The 20,843-nt window shown below is 36.6% G+C and overlaps 1 protein-coding gene across 3 annotated transcripts in view; it reads right to left on the bottom strand.

Moving 5' to 3' along the window:
* The window catches only part of EPS15 (epidermal growth factor receptor pathway substrate 15), a 160,537-nt gene that overhangs the window by 123,894 nt on the left and 15,800 nt on the right, over positions 1–20,843 (bottom strand). For 2 of the 3 annotated variants that reach the window (XM_027108578.1, XM_027108579.1), the window contains exon 2: positions 2,812–2,853. In XM_027108578.1, coding sequence (XP_026964379.1) covers positions 2,812–2,853 — 42 coding nt within the window. Of the gene's footprint in view, positions 1–2,811; positions 2,854–8,726; positions 8,868–20,843 lie in introns of all 3 variants that reach the window. The other variant, XM_027108580.1, reaches the window with a different exon arrangement.

Genomic DNA, 20,843 nt, shown 5'->3' with positions numbered 1-20,843 from the left:
TAGTGGAGTCGTAACATTAATACATGTCTTCTGATTCCAAGTCTTCTATAGCTGCCATTTAAATTCCAATAAACTTAAATGGCAAAAGAGGAAAAGGGCAATAGTTCCTGGAGAGGTCTTCTGATAAATGGGAATAGTTGCACAGTTATCTGTTTTTTTTTCAAATATCTTTAAATAATTAACTTCTGCTTTTATACTTACTCTTAAGAAACTGCAACACTTTTTTTAAAAATCAAAGCAATATCAGTTCTAAAACCAGCAGTGACTGCATTATAAACTTAAAGAAATTTTAAAAACTGCTAAGTTCCTAAAGCACATTAAGGGAAACACATCATTTTAACTGATGGGGACTTTCCTTTAAGACAGAATGAGGTCACCAAGAACAAAAAAAACAGTTCAAAAAAAATAACGACTCTCACTTCCGTAGAGATTTCCTAAAGTTCTATTTGTAAAAGTGAAAAGTAAATTTTTAAAAGTCATGGGAATAGTAACATGATACAAGGATATTTGTGAGCTAGCTGTTTTTCCACTTTAGTTAAAAGATTGTTTGCTAAAACATATACAAAGCATTCCAGACAGACCAATCTCAGCAAAGAAGCAAAAGAGAAATACTTTCTTTCAAGTGCTAGAACATGGGATAAATCAGGCACTCAGCAAAAAGGAAAGAATTGCTCAATCCAAATTTGGGGTAACAAGGAGGTACAGAAAGGGTTGGGAACTCTGCCTCTAGAATTCTCCACAACTCCTTTTCTTTGCCTATCCCTTGACCAGGGTGGGATAAAAAAGGAACAACTACGCCCCCATAGCCTAGAAACAGAGGCACTGAGGAGAAAGGGAAACCCAGATTAAGCTCTTATGACATATTTATGTAGTGTATTCCAATAAATAATTTTACTATCTTCCATTCTTTTGGTTATTATAATAATTAAACACAGCCATTTAGTCTTTGTCATCTACAGGCAGTTTCTGTTGTACTCTGATGCCTGCCTAAAGGCTCTGCCATAAGCTAAAGGCCACAATCTGTGTTGTTGACAAAGAAAGACAGTCTCAGAGCCTCATGGAAAGTACGATACCACATACTCTGAACTATTAACACTTCAAAATGTAGACTTTTGGATAAAGACTTCTGGGCTGACATCACTTAGACAACTTTCAGACTGTACTGGTAGACCAAGTCAAAATTCCAGGACTGCATTCTGGAAGTAGATAGATCTCTTGAAAGCAGACTCCTGACCCAAGAGGCAGGGAAACAAGAATTAAGTACGCAGGGCTGAATGAAGTGTTAAGGAAAATTCAATTATGATTATTTACGTGGAATATTGTTGGTATTTTTACTATTCTATTTTCTAATGGATATGTGGAAAAGCCCTTTCTTACTCTATATCCATCCCTCAATTTAGTAGGCTCTGCTTTTGTAAACTGAATGAAACAGTTTTCAGTGGTATTTGATTCTCACTGACCCTTCAGAAATCAAAAACAAATCCTTTAACTGAATGTCCTTACTTTGTATGGCCATATAGTTATCAAATAAGTTAAATAACAATTTATTCTCCTTTTTATCAGGTTATAGTTGAGTACACCAATTGTACAAAAACAAGGCCATATTTGAGAATGATTCTCTTTTATTCAGATAGAACAAGCCGCTATTAAGGATCAGGGATTGCCTTTATGTACAACCAATGTCTACAAAGACTCCACAAGAAGACTGGCCTGCAACATGGTTTGTAAGATCCCAGTCACTCAAGCAGTAAAGCAAGGTCACTTAGCAGGCTAGAAAACTTAGCAGCCATGGGAAACCTCAAGATGAGGTAAATGCACTCAAATTTATACTGCATGTGAAATATGAAGAAGAGAATTTCTAAAGTTTGGATCCTAGCCTTAAAACAGAAGAATAAATAACAGAGGCTTTCAAAAGCACAATCTGAGATTCTTTAGAAATTTCAAGCAGAAATTAATCAGCTGGCCTTAGAAGTTGTTAAATAGTAAGTGTATGGCTTTAGATTTGCAAGTCACACAAGGAGACCTATAGTGGTTCATTAACACTTGCTGCAATATGTAGATTACCCAGTTTATTTGTATAAGGAGACCAGCCTTTTCTGTAATTATGATCACAAGGTGAAGAGATTATCAAGAAAAATGATCTGATATTTGGAAATGGGCAAATAAGACCGTCTACACTTTCAGGAGATTAGATAATCTGATCTATGGTTTGCACCTTTGACTTTCTATCAACTCGGCTACTTTACACTCTGTAGGGGGTAGAGGTTAAATTATATAAACCTGATAGCAATGCAAATGATTCCTATCCATACCAATGAAATTAATTTTCTCTGATAGAGAATATAAATCTCTGTAACTCATATTCCCATTTTTACATCTCACTGGTTCTCCCAATAATTAATGAGTTGAAAAAAATCCTTGACACACGTTCATTTTATATATTTGTATGAGGGTCATGGTTTTAACTTCATGAAAATTAAACTTTAATAAGTCTTAAAAACAACATAAAAGTCATTTCTATTTAGCTTATAAATTAATTTGGATGTTTATATCTGGATGAATATATCTAATGCCACATGGATTTTTAAGATAGATATTTAAGACAATTAAGTGTTTGGGCTTAATTATCTTTCTTTCATTTTTCTGGGAGCTTGTTAAAAGCATTAATCAAAGCAGGAGATTAAAGCACAAGAAAATGAAAACAAGAAATGTCAAATTTATTCAGCTGGATGGTAATCTGCATATATACAATCAGGAGTTGAAAGTATATTTTATGTTCAATCTAAGAAGACAAAGAAACAAACATCTTACCTGTCTATAGTATTTTTCATATAGAGGATTCCCACTTGATAACTAAAATAAATAAATAATTAGAAATTAAATGCTATTCAATGACTTCTATTAATACATTTGCATTCATCCAACAGATATATGAAATAAAGATAAATACGATTAAAATATCCTTGATTTCAAAAAGTTTGGCATTGTTTCTTTCTGGGGGCAGGAAGGGAAATTGAATAAAGGCAGCCACATGGATTACCAATAATCAGGCAGACAAGAAATAAAACAAGAATTTTAAAATTATTTTTGACATCAGAACTCTTTTCCTCATGTAAAATTTGACTCAGAAACCCAACATATAACAAATTAGGGGTGAAATGGTTTGGCTAAAGATGAACTGAAAAGCCCAAAGCCTTAAGCATTCATCCTCTACCCAAGTGCCCAAGGTACCTATGAATACAATTCAAAAACCACTTCAGTAAATTAATCAAATGAATACACAAACTAATGAACAAAAAGATGATATCGATATCAGTTCTGAAATGCTTGCAGGAAGGGAGTGCTATTCAATTCATACCACAGTTCAAAGGGTTCCTTGGTCAGCTGATGAACAGATATATTATCTCATCTGAAAGGCAGCTTAGGAGTATCGATGTTTGAAGGCTCAGGTTCGCCTGTACATGAATGTGAAGAGTGTTCTGGAACAAGGAAGGAAGTCCAGGAAGGCTTCATAGGGTTGACATCAGTACAGAAATTTGAGGTGTAAGGGAGAAGGGGAGAGGGTGATTCTATACAAAGGTAACAGCATGCAAAAATGCATGCCATCAACAGAAATCTCAGTTATGTTTGAAGAGAATAGTAAGGAGTTCTGAATGGTGATAAGGATTTACAGATAAGATTATAAAGTGTTATAGAAGACAACTTGTTCAACTGCCATGCTAAAAGTAAACAAGGATGGAAAAGGGGACAGATTCAAGAGCCATTAACTACCCAGCTGTTTGGTCAAACACCAGTCTACATGTTACTATAAAGGTATTTTTTTAAGATGTGGTTAACATTTAAAGCCATAAACTTTGAGTAAAGCAGATTATCCTCTATAATGTGGGTAGGCCTCATCCAGCCAGTTGAAAGCCCTAAGAGAGAAATGACTGAGACCCCCCAAAGAAAGAAGGAATTCTGCCTCCAGAACACCTTCAGACTCAGCTGCAACATCAACTCTTCCCTAGGTCTCCAGCCTGCCCTGTGGATTTAGGACTTGCCAGCCTCCACAATCACATGAGCCAATTCCTTAAAATTAATCAATCAGTGTGTGTGTGTGTCTGTCCTGCTGGTTCTGTTTTTCTGGAGAACCCTAATACACCTAGTCTTAGAGAGGTCCAAGCTTTTAAATGGCGGAGACTGGACTTAAATGCAGGACTGTCTCACTCTAAGCTCCATCCTCTTTCACATTACCATGCTGTTTCCCATATGCCCTGGTTTGCTCAGGACAGTACAATCTGTTGTCTCAGCATCCCATCCAGTTTACCACTTGTCTCAGATTTCTCACTTTCTTAAATGAACTATTTTTTATTAATCACTACACTAAAATAAACCAGGATGAATTTAGTACACCTCTACTATATACATCTAACTTCTGGCCAAGCTAGTAGTGTCTAAGTGCTCTAACCACTGAACAAGTGATGAAATTGTAAAGAGGACTAACGATAATTCCACTTTTTTCCTGACTCCTTACAGATAAAACATAACTAAAACCTTTTCAAGGACACCATGCAAAAGACTCAGTGAAAAGTATCCTCAGACACAAGCAACCACGGACAGGTAACTCCTTACATCCGTTCAAGACTGCGCAAGAAATATTTTACACTGGTGCTTCTGCTGGCTCCTGGTGCTACTGACTGATGTGCCAGTCAGTACAGTGACATGTGCAATGACTTGCAAGATCCATCAGGCCACTAGCCGGCCAAGTAGGTGAGAAATTACAGGTTAGGCGCAAATGAAGTATGTGTGAGGAGTCAACAGTCTAAAAACTCGAGGTGGTTTTGTCATTTATTTCATGGTATAATTCTACAACTGTTTATTTATTTTGTTTGACAATCTTTTTTTCTTTTTTTAATCCAGTAAACGCTTTCAGGAACAATGAGCTAAAGAGAAGAAATTATATGTTTAATACAAAATTAAGTACTAAATTTTCATTTCTCTAGAAAATGGATAGACAGACAATTTGCATAAAAATTTTAAGGCTACTTCTATTTATCATAGAGCTATAGTGGCATCACTGTTAATGAGTTAGCTGCAAATGCCAAAATTTACAAATGTTTTCACATATCCCTGGTTTAAATTTTAAGTATAAAAATGGTATTGAAAACAAAAAAAATACTTAAACATGGCAATATGTGTTCCCTACTTGCAACCTGTCATCAGATTTTAAAGGCTGGAATCTTTGAAAGACTGACTTTATAGATCCAACTTAAGTGTCTCAGTATTGAATCTTTTTGAAAACAAGTCCTCTAATGACTGGTTGCATATTGTTCAAAATCAGTGGGAAATTTTTAATCAAAGATTAAAGTTAATGAATAAAAATCCAAAAAAAAAAACTTCAGCTATTGAAGCTTTTAGAAAATATCATTACAAAGAACGTTTGCCAAGACATTGAAACATATCCCTCAAAAGCAAGGGAAGTACTAAACAAATTAAATGATGAGAGTTCAAACAGAATACAAGATCTAATTTTGAAATTCTATCATTATACTTTGTAATGAATTCTAGAAGTTCCATCAAAAGTCTTCCTATTGGGGCTTCCCTGGTGGCACAGTGGTTGAGAGTCCGCCTACCGATGCAGGGGACACGGGTTCGTGCCCCGGTCCGGGAAGATCCCACATGCTGCGGAGCGGCTAGGACCGTGAGCCGTGGCCGCTGAGCCTGCGCGTGCGGAGCCTGTGCTCCTCTACGGGAGAGGCCACAACAGTGAAAGGCCCGCGTACCACAAAAAATAATAATAATAATAAATAAATAAAAATCTAACATTCATTAAAAAAAAAAAAAGTCTTCCTATTTTTAACTGGATAAATGTATATTCTGTACTGGAATGACATGAAATTACAGAGAGCGTATGATTTCACAGCAACTAAATTTAGTGGAACATGTCAAATAATCATAAATAGGGACAAATTATATGACAAGATTTGTCATTAAAAATTTGTCAAAGAGTACCTTTAATAGAGGCAAAAAGACAATGCCTGTGAAAATACTGGGGCTGATAAATTTACAGTTTTCAATAAGAAAAAAATTAGAATTAACAATATTCTCCATTTAGCAAAATTGTTCCTGAGGTAGCCAAGTAGTTCACAACATATAGAGTATGTTAGCAATTAAAGATAGCACTGCTGGGAATTTCCTGGTGGTCCAGTGGTTACGACTTGGTGCTTTCACTGCCGTAGGCCCGGGTTCAGTCCCTGGTCGGGAAACTAAGATCCCACAAGCCAAGCAGCATGGCCAAAATATATATACATATAGCAATGGTTACAGAGGAGAGTCAACTGTAAGGGTTAACAACTACACACCATAAAATGTAACTTTGAAAAATGCTGCAGATAATTTTATGAAAAAAATTAAAACTAGTTAAACTACATTGGAAAATAATGACATTGTTCAGAAAAGTATTACTGACACAATATTATAGACAGATATGTCTAAGAAGCTGACAAAAAATATGACTATTACCCAGAATAACTACTCTGCTTTTGTTTTTAAATATTCTCATAATCAACGTAAAGACTTTATTTTGTTGTACTATAGAACAAATATTTTATAAAATTTTATTTTTGAAAACAGAACTATTTTACTGATCTACCAATGTAATAAAACCATTTTGATGGCCAAAAAAAAAAAGTCAAAAAACATATAAAACTTTAAATATTTGTAATGTCCCTTTCATTCTCAAACATGTCCCAGTTTGAATAAAAACTTACATATTCACCCTACTCCCAGAAAAGGGTATAAATACTTTGCTAGAGAAAGCAAATGAAATACATTCCATCAATAACGAAGAGTTATTTAAAGACAATTCAGTTGAATTTTTAGTACCCAGAAAAAAATTCATAAATAGTAAGAAATTCTGAACTCCAAACTGTACCTTATTAATAATCACATTATAGACTCACTGGTTACTACATAAATACATTTGAGAAGGCATTAGCTCACTAAGTGACTAAGTAAGTACAGCCTGTGCTAATTAACTATACTAATACGATACAGCTAAGTGAGAACGGAAAAAGCCATCCAAATTGCCAATTTACTCTTCAAGTAAGATGATCAAAGAGAGTGTGTTTGGTGTATCTTGGTAAAATTGGCTTTTTTTTTCTAACTGAAATATGATCATTTTAGATTAAAAAAATCACACGTTCACAACACACACAACACAGAGAAAAATTTTGAGAGGCATAGCTAAAATGATAACAGTAATTATCTCTGTATAATGGAATTATAAATGATTTTTACATTCTTCTTTATACTACTCTGCGTTCTCTGAAAACTTTTTTATAATAAGCACTTCCTACTTTTATAATTAGAATAAAACAATAAAGCTATTTTCAGTTTGGGGAAAAATGTAAAAATCCAAAATACTGACATCAGTATGCAAAGTTACATATAAATTTTTAGTAACTAAATTAATTTCTAAAGGAAAACTTTTAAACTAAAGTTATCAAAATCAAAATCTCACTTTTAAAAATTCTAACACTATTATAATTTAAAGCAATTATTCATTGGCTAGATCATAAACACCTATCAGTTGTCATAAAGTAAAATATTCATAAATGTAAGAAGAATTCCTTCTAAAGAGTCAATAGCTATTTATTACTACTCTGAAAAAAATGTTAGGTGCTTGAAAATAAGAGATGTTGGAATGCCAATATAGTTTTGTAAAAAAAAAAACACTCACATTTTGGTATCAGGCCTAAATTCAAAGCCCATTCCACTACTTCTTAGGTGTATGATCTTGAACAACTTATTTCACCTCTTTGCAAAGCCTGCATCCTTATCTGTAAAGTGCTAACAACACCTATTCTTCATAGGTTTCGTATGAGTTAAATTAACTGAATTAAAGAGAGATAGCTAATTGTTCCCTAATATCCTTTACTCTCTTCTTTCTTTAGTAATAATACCCCTAAATCTTACTCGAACATGTTGGACATCTACCTAAAGCTATATTTCTCATCCTCTCTTGCAATCCCAGTTCCCCTCAATGAAATGTGAAAGTAAATAATGTGCCCCACTCCCAGGTTGTGCACCTACAGGGAAGGAGAATGCGTTCTACCTCACGATCCTTCTTCCAGCTGTCCAGAAGGCAGATTTGGTGGTGAAACATGGAGCAGCTACCCAGACTGAGAGATGGCAAACATGGTTGAGAATAAAAGAGCAATAGAGAAAAGGGCTTAAGTCTCTGACACTATCATGAAGCTGCCATATCAGCCCTATACCACTTATCTTACTTGGACAGATACTTGAGAGAGATAAATTCTCTCTTGTTTAAGCCACTGCGATCCTAACTAATGCAGTGAAAACCAAAAAAAAAAAAAAAAAAAAAAAAAAAGAAAGAAAAGAAAAGGGTAGGGCTGCTATTTTTATTAAGAAAAAATCAAGTATAACAAATTTTACTAAGGAGACTTCCCTGGTGGTCTAGTGGTTAAGACTCTTGTGCTTCCAATGCAAGGTGAGGGTTCAATCCCTGGTCGGGGAACTACGATGCTACATGCCTGCCCCAGGGCAGAAAAAAATTTTTTTTACTAAGAAAAAAAGTTATACCATCCTAAGGTCTCATAGGTTGTATTATAATCCTCAATCATTTATTCTCCTCTTACAAGAGTATTAACAGTCCTGCCTGTTGCCATGTGACTTGTAGTGCCTCTCTGTGGATACCCTACTGTTGGCTTGGCCATGTGACTTACTTTGGCCAATGAAATATGAGAACGTTCCAGTTCCAAGTAGAAGCTTTAAGAGCTATTGTGTGTTTCCACCAGCTCTTGCTCTTTTCTCTCTGCCAAGAGAACAGTAAGTCACAAATAGGGGGTGCTCCTTCGGCCTGGATCCTGAAATGAAAAAGAATCGTGGAGTAGAACCATAGCTGATTACTAGGGAACCTATAATGTGAGCAATTAACAAACCTTTGTTATTATAAGCTACTCATATTTTGGGTTGTTTCTTAGTGCAGCATAATCTAGCAAAAGTTAACACATAGGTAATCTAACACCAAAGTATACCAGGTAGTGAGGGGGGGGGCGGAGAAAGAAGAGGTCCCGGTTATTAGGGAAATTTACAGGTTAATAAACAAGTATCAAGAGTTGCTTCACATGAAACTTTTAGTTTCATGTTAGCAGGGGTTATGTGGTGGGAGGAGGTGCTGGATTATATGACTTTGAGAGTCTATGATTCTATAGTGCACAAAATGAACTGAAGCTTTAAATAGTATCAGGCTTATTGTAAATGGTTATAGTACAATGTGGAAAAGGTAAAAATAGACAGACATCCTCTAAAACAAAATGCCAATCTTTTTCTCAGTTAATCACAAGGTCCTGTGATACACAGAATAACCAAAGAATAAATAAATAAAGAGGGGAGTGAGTATGAATATAAAGGAGTAGCATGAAGGATCTTTGGGATGGAACAGTTCTTTATCTTAATTATGGTTATAGCTACATGAATCCACACATGAAAACACTGCATATGCACAGAACAACACATATACACACAAATAAGTATCTATAAATCTGATGACATTTGAATAGAGTGTGTGAATTGTGCCAGTGTCAATTTCCTGATTTTGCTCTTGTACTATAAGAATACGAGGTGTTACAACAATTAGGGACAACTGGATGAAGAGTATATGGGACCTCTCTGTATTACTTTTTGCAACTTTCCACGAAAAGGCGGTGTCGAAGACCATGATGAAGTAGAGAGAAGGTGGCAATCCAGACAAAAAGAATACTGTGTATAAAGGCAAACAGATATAGAAGTCTAGGTAGTGAAAAGGAGACAAAGGAATAGATTTTATTCTTTCAAATAAACCACTCAAAATCTTTTTAGTTTTAGTCTCTCTAAAAATTTAAGAAATGATTAACAACTCAGTACTAGTGAACATAAAAATAAATAAGCGTTATAAAGCACATAATTTTCTGGGTAATTTGCCATGCAAGTATATTTGACATATTCACACACAAAACTTCAGCTCTTTAGAACTCAGCCTTCTAATACTCCATTTTCAAGAGATCTGAGGAACCAGAAGAGGAACTAGCCCTACATCCTTTCAGTTCCTCCACCACCACCCCAACCACCCTGCCAATAATGGAACAGCAACTCCTATGACCAGAGTTCCAACTGAATACAACCAGCAGAGCCTGTGCTTTGACACATGTATGTTTACATCATGTGACCGGCTTGCAGGGAAGGAGACTAAAACCTTCCGACGACAGGATTGTGATGTCTAAAAAAGACTTGTGTATTTCACAATACAAAGGAAAACAGGGTGGAAACAAACAGTAAAAGGAAAAGACAAGAATGAAAAAATAAAGAGGAGCGACAGTGATCGACAGCAATCCAAACTGACAAAGGAAATAGCAATCAGAAGCTGTGTGGAGTCAAGAGCAAGTCAGTAATAAAGAAACTTTAAAAAGGAGCTGGGTATAGAGGGTAGAGAAAAGCAAGTCATCTGATCAGTCCTCACTGTTAGAGCTGGTGGGGAGGAGCCCAAGAAAACACAAGCAGCCATCTGAGCAGTTCCCTTAGAGAATGAACAGTATAAACCCTAAGCTCAGTATAAATCCTAACTCATTTAATAATTTAATAATCATGTACTGGATGCCTTCTAGGTATAGAACAATAGGCTCAGATATCTGGGGTTACAAAAATCACACAGGGCTCCTGCCCTCTAAACAGCTTATATTCTAGTAAAAGTTGCAATGCTCCATTCTGCAAACATGCTAACACCTCATGCTTGTTCCATAACAAACCCTTATAAACTGATAACACAGTTAGCAGGCAAAGACCTAGGAACACTCTAAGAACAGTATTCTAAACAAAGCTTTCAAACTCTGAATACAAGAATACATTTGCTTTGGAGATTATCAGAATTGAAAGATTAAAGGGACTTTAAGTAGACAGAAGAATTTCAAAAGACAGTACAGCTGTATACTACTGAAAAACAATGGGTGTAAAGAGACCATACCAGCAACTCAAAGCAACAATGGACTAGCTTTTGTTAAATCCAATTCAACCTGACCAAAAATCTGGGTGGCAAAGTGTCAAAGAATGAATACAAAGACTAGTTTTGGTCTCTCATCAGAAGACAGTGAGTCCTACATAAGTCATTCTAGCCAGCCCAAAATAAACAGAAATCACTGGGAGAAACATTATTTTTAAGCACGAATAATATGTGGATTTATAAAAATTCAAATAAGGAACAAGTGAAACAAAATAACCACTTCCTGCATTTTACAGCACTTTATCTTTTTTTAATATTTATTTTTAATTTATTTATTTTTGGCTGCGCTGGGTCTTAGCTGCGGCAGGTGGGATCCTAGTTGTGGCATGCGAACTCTTAGTTGCAGCATGCATACGGGATCTGCTTCCCCAACCAGGGATCGAACCCAGGCCCCCTGCATTGGGAGCTTGGAGTCTTACCCACTGGACCACCGGGGAAGTCCCTACTTTTTACAAAGGACATTCACAACCTCATCTCTCATGTCCTTTTTCTACACATCTGGGCAACCAGATGATCACATCAATTCCCATGGTTCAAATACTACACTTATGTTGATGAATATCAATTGATATCTTTAGTTCTGACCTCTTCTCTGAACTCTCAATCTACATACTATCTACTTTACATCTCCACTTGGATGTCTCCCAAACATCTAACAGAACTTGTATTTTTTTTCCTCCAAAAATCTATTCCTCTCCCACCACCAACTATGTAGGTACACAAGCCAAATACCTAAGAGTCAGCATATCCCTCATTCTCAATTTTCAATCTATCATATGCAAAAGCTATCAACTCTAATTCCAAAACATATGTTGAACTCATCGACCTCTCTCCATATCGTAGTTCATATCTCATCTTGACTATTAGAACCTTTAATCCATCCTCTCTGCTTTTATTCTTTTCTCTCTATTCTCTCCACACAGATTGCAGAGTATATGTAAATATAAATAAGAATATAACATTCTTCTGTTTAAACCCCCCAATGGCTTCTCATTTGACAAAAAATTAAATCCAAACTCCTTGATGTGGCTTTGAGTCCCTGCATTATCCAGCCTCTGCTCGCCTCTCCAGACTCACTTAAGGCCACTAACTTCACTGTGATATTTCAGTTCTTCTAAAAGAGCTCTGTCCCAATTCAGTCTTTTCACATGTCATTCTCTGTTCCTGAAAAGCACAGGTGGTGTCTTCATTTTCTTTAGGACTCAGCTTAAATGTTACCCACTCAGAGACTTTTTTGGATCATCATAAAGTAGGCCGTTTTTTAAATTTTCTACTTCAGCCTTGCTTGTTTCCTTCAGAGACCTGTTACAACTTGTTTTCATTTTGTCTGTTTGCTTTCTTGTTGTTGCCCTCACTATAATATTTGTTCCATGAGAGCAGAAAATCACATCTATCTTGCTCACCATCAAATCTGCAATACCTACAGCCCTCAAAAAATATGAGTTGAATAAATGATCATTAGTGAAATTCCTTCTTACAGTAAATTCTCAAATATTGCTGGGAGTATAAATTAATTGATTCAACATTTATTGACAACCTATTACTTGCAAAGATTGAGACAGGCACAGTGATGAATTATACATTCCTTGCTCTCAAGGGCTTTACCAGTCTAGCACAGAAGTAAGCAAGTCCCTTTTTCCTCAACCTCTTCTGAGAATGTTCCCTCCACCTCCCTACGTGAAATAACAGCTGGTCCTCTCCTGAAGAGAAAGCCTGACAGTCTTTTCTCAGAATGTTACCTCCAACCCCCTGCTCTAAATGAAATAATCTCTCACCTCCCTTGAAGCCCTCTCAAATGGCTGCTGTGCAGTTTTAACCTCCTGCCTATCTCAGGTTCTAGAAATGGGATTAAAACCCTCTTTGCTCACCTGTACAGCTTGTTCATATTATCTGTTTTAAAAACAAAGAAAAAATAAAGCTCTACTCTTTTGAGGCTCTTCTCTTTTCAGCAAAATTACTGTCTCCCTTTCCTTATCACTGTTATATTTTAACCTCCTGGTCTTTCTACTTCACTCATCTAAGGCTTTGGTCTTCCTCTCCACCCTAAACCTCCATCAAACTGAATGACTTCACCACGGATTTGGACAACCCATCCAACAACCTGGCTACTTACTTCCTTGACGTCCTTAACACCAGTGGTCTCTCCAAAACAGAGTTATACAATGTACCACCAACGTGGATATATTATGGCCCAGTCATCCTGTTACTCTCATAGTAACATCACTCCTGGCCCTTTTACCGTTATCCAAAACTGCTCTATACCTCAAACCACTATTTCAAGCATCTTGTTCTCCAACCATAACCTTCTCTTTCAAGTTATCATCCTTTGACCTTTATAAGGCCTCTTATCCATGGAGCCTTTTATTTCGACTGTGATCCATCAGAGCGGACCGTCTCTTTGCTTTACTTTCCTCATCATTCAGTTTATATTTTACGGTGCATCATATCAATAAGCCTCTTGTCATTAACCTAAATTCCCTTGTTCCTCTTTTAGAACACACCAGGATAGCAAAACTCCAAACCTGGATGAACCCAACTATCCTCCTTCTTTAAGGCTGCCGCTAAAAAAGTCACTCAACAGGACACACTGGTTTAACCATAAATTCATGATCACTGTGTTAGTTTGCTAGGGCTACCATAAAAAGGTACCACAAACAGTGGCTCTGGAGAACAGAAATTTATTGTCTCACGGTCTGGAGGCCAGAAGTCCAAAAACAAGATGCTGGCAGGGCCAAGCTCCCTCTGAAGGTACTAGGGAAGGATCTGCTCCAGTCTTCTCTCCTATTTCTGGTAGTTCCTTGGCATGTGACAGCTTAACTCCAATCTCCACATTACATTCTCCCTGTGTGTGTGTCTGTGTCCAAATTTCTCCTTTTGATGTGGACATCAGTGATTTTGGATTAGCAGCCCACCCTGCTCCAGTATGACCTCATCTTAACTAATTATATCTATAACAACTGTATTTCCAAATAAAGTCACATTCTGAGGTACTGGGAGGTTAGGACTTCAACATATAAATTGGGGGAGGGGGGACATAATTCAACCCGTAACAGTCAGTAACCTCAAATTTTTCTGCCAAACCTACTCTTTTTTTTTTTTTTTTGCGGTACGTGGGCCTCTCACTGTTGTGGCCTCTCCCATTGTGGAGCACAGGCTCCGGACATGCAGGCTCAGCGGCCATGGCTCACGGATCCAGCCGCTCCATGGCATGTGGGATCTTCCCGGACCAGGGCACGAACCCGTGTCCCCTGCATCGGCAGGCGGACTCTCAACCACTACGCCACCAGGGAAGCCCCAAACCTACTCTTCAACCCACTTTCCATAACAACTATTCCAAGGAGAAATGTGACTTGAGTCCAATCAGAGAAAATCACAGTTCTTTTGTGGGAGCTACCATAAAAGAGGCTCTCTTTTCCAACAGATTTGGAGTTATAAAGTATACAAACCTGAAGTTTTAGTGCTCATTTTACTGCTATAATGGGAAAGCCTACCTGAGACTGGAGACAAGATATGAAGGAAAAACTGAGTAGCGGTATCACTGTGATGCTAACACATCTGAAGCCAGCTCTACTCCTGGACCTATCGATTACATAAACTAACATACTTCCTTTCCACTTAAGACAGTTAGAACTGCCATTTCCTATTACTTGCAAGAAAAAGTTCTGACGTAAGAATGAATAAAACTGGCTGATAAAGTGAGTTTTATACTTCTTGACTGGTACTTGGAGCCATATAGACCCAACCAAAGAATATAAACCAACAGAAATGTTTGCTATTTCAATTCTTTTCATATTATAGACCTAACATTTTCAAAAATATATCCACACAACCTTTTTTATCTCAAGTATAATTTGAAGTAAACACCATTTCCTAAATAAATCAATTTCTTAAAATGAATTGAGAAAACATTTTTTTCCATGTTTATTAGTTGTTCCATTTCTCCCTTCCAAAACAGAAAAGAATTTGGTAAAAAGAATTTTCATCAATGTAATAACTTACATAATATGAGAGGGCAAATCCTCAGAGATTACTGTTGACACCCAATTGAGCGGGATGATTAATAGGCCAGAACTAATCATATGATTAGTTAAGTTGACCTGTGCTAGCTGAAGGTAAACAAGCATGCTGAAATTTAATACAGACAAATGAAGAGTAGATTAGATAGGGAAAAAATATAAACTTTGCACAAATGAGACAAAGAAAATTTTCACAGTTAATGGAGTTCCAAGAGACACAAAAGAATCAGTAATGAAATGTTGCTTTTAAAAAAGGCAAGTTAAATTATAAATTATGAACTTAAATACACTACATTTTAAAATCATATATACATAAACGTCATCATTTTACAGCTTCATAGTAAATAACATATATTGAATCCTTTTTGAGCATTTCCTATACACCAGGTACTAGTCTTAACCACTTTACCCACTGAGTCCATTTATCCTGACAAGGCACATACTATTATATCCATTTTACAGATGAGGAAAATGAGACATCAATAAGTTGAGTAGCTGACTCAAATTCCCATACCTATTTAAGAGTTGGCACCAGCATTCAAATCCAAGAAGTCTGATTGCAGGACTTTTGCTCTTAATTCTTAGGTTTGTTGCCTTTATTATCAATGTTTTTACCTTTACCATCATTTTACTAGCATCCTTCATATGCTAGTAAATGCTATGTATCATCTGAACCTCCATAACAGAGAGGTATTACCATATTTTCCAATTCTAAAACACCTTTAGTTGTAAGGGCCACCTTCTATTTAACACAACTTAATATCAAAATAAAGATAATTTAATAGAATAATTTTTTATTATTAACCCACAATTGCATACATTTATCCACCATTTTCCCTGTAGTATCACTATTGCACACATTTACCCACCATTTTCCCTCTTAATTAAACATTAAGTCAAAGCAATGTTTTGCAGTTTTCATTGTACAAGCCTTTCTCCCTCCTTGATTAAATTTATTCTTAAGTATTTTATTCTTTTTGATGGTACTATAAATGGAATTGTTTTCTTAATTTCCTTTCTGAATTGTTTACTTCTAGTGTATAAAAATACAGCTATGTGTTGATTTTGTATTCTGCAACTTTGCTAAGTTTGTTTGTCAGATCTAAAAGTGTGTTTGTGGAATCTTTAGGATTTTCTTCATATAAAAAAACATAACAGTATGGAGGCTCCTCAAAAAAATAAAAATAGAACTGCCATATGATCCATCAATCCCACTTCTTGCTGTTTATCCAAAAGAATTAATATTGGGTTATCAAAGAACCCATGTTCCAGAGATCTGCTATACAACACTGTGGTATAGTTAACAACACTGTACTATACACTTAAAATTTTGTTAAGGGGGTAGACCTCATGTTATTTACCACAATAATTTTTTTTTAATCATGTTATTGACAAACAAATAATTTTACTTCTCCCTTTCTAATTTGAATGCCTTTTGTTTCTTTTTCTTGCCTAACTGCTCTGGCTAGAACTTCCTCTACTATGTTGAAAAGAAGTGGAAAAAGCAGGCATCCTCATCTTGCTCCTGATCATAGGGGATAAGTTTTTAATCTTTCACCATTCAGTATGATGCTAGCTGTGGGTTTTTCATACATGAACTTTATCATGTTGAGGAAGTTCCTTTCTATTTCTAGTTAACTGAATACTTTAATCATGAAAGGGTGCTGAATTTTGTCAATGCATTTTCTGCATCAAGATAATCACAATTTTTTCCTTCATTCTATTAAAGTGGTATACTGACCGACTTTCATATGATGAACCACCTTTGCAAGTGTTTCATTGTCTTTTCCTGGAAATAAACTGAAAAGCCAGGAAATACAAAGTATTTTTTTTCAGCCAAATTGAACCTTTGACTGAAAAATACTGTCAGCTTACCTATAACATAATGTGAAAAGATCTGCTGCATTTCAATCCATAGTTTAGTAAAATACTAGCAGTGTGTTACCTTCACCTATACACATTCCACCAATCTGTTATTTGGCCTACTTAGCAAACTCCTCTTTTAAATACTGCTCTGGGGGTTGTCTACTAATCATTCATGCAGACTCCGTAGAGAATTACCTCGACCAGAATCTGCAATTGCTTAACGTCTATCTGAAAGATAATAGGAACAAGAATTTCTACAGTGGAATTGGAAGAAGGGATAATTTTAGCACATGCGTACGGAGATAATACTCATCCAGTCTGTTAAAGACCTAAATGTAAGGCCAGACACTATAAAACTCTTAGAGGAAAACATAGGCAGAACACTCTATGACATAAATCACAGCAAGATCCTTTTTGACCCACCTCCTAGAGAAATGGAAATAAAAACAAAAATAAACAAATGGGACCTAATGAAACTTAAAACCTTTTACACAACAAAGAAAACCATAAACTAGATGAAAAGACAACCCTCAGAATGGGAGAAAATATTTGCAAACAAAGCAACTGACAAAGGATTAATCTCCAAAATATACAAGCAGCTCATGCAGCTCAACATCAAAAAAACAAACAACCCAATCCAAAAATGGGCAGAAGACCTAAATAGACATTTCTCCAAAGAAGACATACATATGGCCAACCAACACGTGAAAAGATGCTCAACATCACTAATCATTAGAGAAATGCAAATCAAAACCACACTGAGGTATCATACATGGTCAGAATGGCCATCATCAAAAAATCTAGAAACAATAAATGCTGGAGAGGGTGTGGAGAAAAGGGAACACTCCTGCACTGTTGGTGGGAATGTAAATTGATACAGCCACTATGGAGAACAGTATGGAGATTCTTTAAAAAAACTAAAAATAGAACTACCATATGACCCAGCAATCCCACTACTGGGCATGTACCCTGAGAAAACCATAATTCAAAAAGAGACATGTACCACAATGTTCACTGCAGCACAATTTACAATAGCCAGGACATGGAAACAAACTAAATGTCCATTGACAGATGAATGGATAAAGAAGATGTGGCACATATATACGATGGAATATTACTCCGCCATGAAAAGGAACAAAATTGAGTTATTTGTAGTGAAGTGGATGGACCTAGAGTCTGTCATACAGAGTGAAGGAAGTCAGAAAGAGAAAAACAAATACCGTATGCTAACACATATATATGGAATCTAGAAAAATGCTACTGATGAACCTAGCGGTAGAGCAGGAATAAAGATGCAGACATTGAGAACGGACTTGAGGACACAGCAGGGGAAAGGGAGGCTGGGACGTAGTGAGAGAGGAGCACTGACATATATATACTACCAAACATAAAACAGATAGCTAGTGGGAAGCAGCTGCATGGCACAGGGAGATCAGCTCGGTGCTTTGTGACCTCCTAGAGGGGTGGGATAGGGAGGGTGGGAGGGAGGCTAAAGAGTGAGGGAATATGGGGATATATGTATGCATATAGCTGATTCACTTTTTTGTACAGCAGAAAGTAACACAACATTGTAAAGCAATTATACTCCAATAAAGATACATTTAAAAAAATACTCATCCAGTCTGAATTTCAAGTATTCTGTATAATTATTGGACCATATGTCTCAATTTCTAGTTAAGAAAATGTAACTCTATTTGGAGCACTTACATGAACATTGGTGCTGCTGAGGGAAAGCAGTTAGGAGGGTTAAGAATATCTAATATGATCTATTTTGCTTAAAGCTCCTAGTTCAGGGTCTATTGGAATATTATACAAATATGGTTTATGCTATATAGTCTACGTGATTCAGTAGAAGACTCAATGTATTAGCATACTAACATATCACTCATTCAAACAATTCCTGATATGTTACTATACTAGACGCTTCTGATACAGAGATGAACAAACAGAACAACTTCTTTGCCCTCCCGGACCTTAGTCTTAAGATAGAGGAAAAAAAGAGAGAAATTATAACACAATGGCTAAATACAAACATGTATTTGATGCACTAAAAGCTGACTGCCAGACAAACAAAAAAGTATTCAAATAAATTGTACTTACTATCATTATTACCAGGCAGAAACAAGTACAGAGAGAAATATACTGAGGAAATAAGAAGGCAAGAAACTTGGTTGTTCATTCATTACTCATTCACTTAGACATCTATTGTACATCTATATGCCCAGATACTGGGAATAATAAAATTAGTATCAATAAGAAACCATCATCCCTGACATTGAGAACTCAGTCCAGTGGGAAAAAAAGACAGTAACAATTCATTTTAATAAGTACATCAAGAGGGAGCAAACACAGTTGCTATGGCATCAGTGACACCTAAGGGAGACATATGAAGAAAAGTCATGTCTGAATTACTTCATAACAAACTAAGAAAAAGCTGAGGAAGTCACTTACAAGTGACACCTAAACTAAACCATAAAGGAACCAGTCAAGCAACTGCAAAGAGCACTCCTATCTCAAGGCTCTTGTACTTGCTGCTCCCTCTACCTGGAACATCCCCACAGATATTCATTCATATGTCTCACTTCTTATTTCATTCAGATCTCTGATCAAATGTAACATCCTCATAGAGGCCTTTCTGACCACCCTATCTAAAGTGCCACCTTATGGCACTCTCTTCCCTAATCCTGTTCTATTGTTCTTCCTAGCTCTTATCACTATCTGACATATTTATTATCTGTTTGTTTCTATTGGTCTCCCTGACTAGAAACATTAACCCATGGGGCCAGTGACTTGTCTTGCTCACTATGTAATGCCATAATACGGACACCAGTGCTTTGCAGATAGTAGATACTGAGTATTTGTCAAATGAATGAAGCAAAGGAAAGGAATGAATTTCAGGTACAGCAAGAAACATATAGCAGAAAGTTATGACAAATGGACCATGGCTGGGTGCTCTTAACCAATAATAATTGTAATTGCAAGTATTTATATTTATTAAGGACTTACTATGGACCAGGCACTATTCTCAGCACTTGTATTATCTCATCTAACTTTCACAATTCTATGGACACTCTTACACCTTACATATGAAGACTCTTAAACACAAAGAGATTAAATGACTTGCCCAAATTCACACAGCTAGCAAACGGCAGAACTAGAATTTCAAGCCATGCAGAACAATGCCAGAGCTCACTCTTTTAACCACTGCCCCAACACACAGGAAACTGACAACCTCTCTGGGTTGTTTCCATGGAAGAAAGGGAAGGAGGGAGGGAATACCTACTATAAGCAGTCTTTGTGAATATTACATGCTTCATATATTTAAAACCCTATATGTATTACTCATTAGTAGCATTATTAGTTTTTTAAAATATGAACTACATTTACCATGCAAAAAGCTAAGTAATTCGTCATCCCTTGCACTTCTGATTCTGATTCAGAATAGGACCGGGCTGAGGTCTAAGAATTTACATTTCTAAGAAGTTCTCAGGTGACACTGATAGTACAGGACCACTCTCAAGAAACCCTGAGCTACATAACCAAAATGTGAATTAAACCCCTTTCAAATAATACTAGATTTCCTAAACAATCAATGGCTGAACTAGGCACCTTCAAAGTACTGAAAAAATAAATAAATAAGGGCTTCCCTGGTGGCGCAGTGGTTGAGAGTCTGCCTGCTGATGCAGGGGACACGGGTTCGTGCCCCGGTCCGGGGGGGATCCCGCGTGCCACGGAGCGGCTGGGCCCGTGGGCCATGGCTGCTGGGCCTGCGCGCCCGGAGCCTGTGCTCCGCGGCGGGAGAGGCCACAACAGTGAGAGGCCCGCGTACCGCAAAAAAAATAATAAAAATAAAATAAATAAATAAATAAATAAATACATACACACACACACACACACACACACACACACACACACACACACACACA

The sequence above is a fragment of the Aethalodelphis obliquidens genome, unplaced genomic scaffold (assembly GCF_003676395.1).
Source record: "Aethalodelphis obliquidens isolate GAN/ISIS:26980383/991018 unplaced genomic scaffold, ASM367639v1 scaffold9, whole genome shotgun sequence".
NCBI classification, from domain to species: domain Eukaryota; kingdom Metazoa; phylum Chordata; class Mammalia; order Artiodactyla; family Delphinidae; genus Aethalodelphis; species Aethalodelphis obliquidens.
The sequence above is the reverse complement of the archived record's forward strand: the minus strand, read 5'-3'. Positions and strand labels throughout refer to the sequence as shown.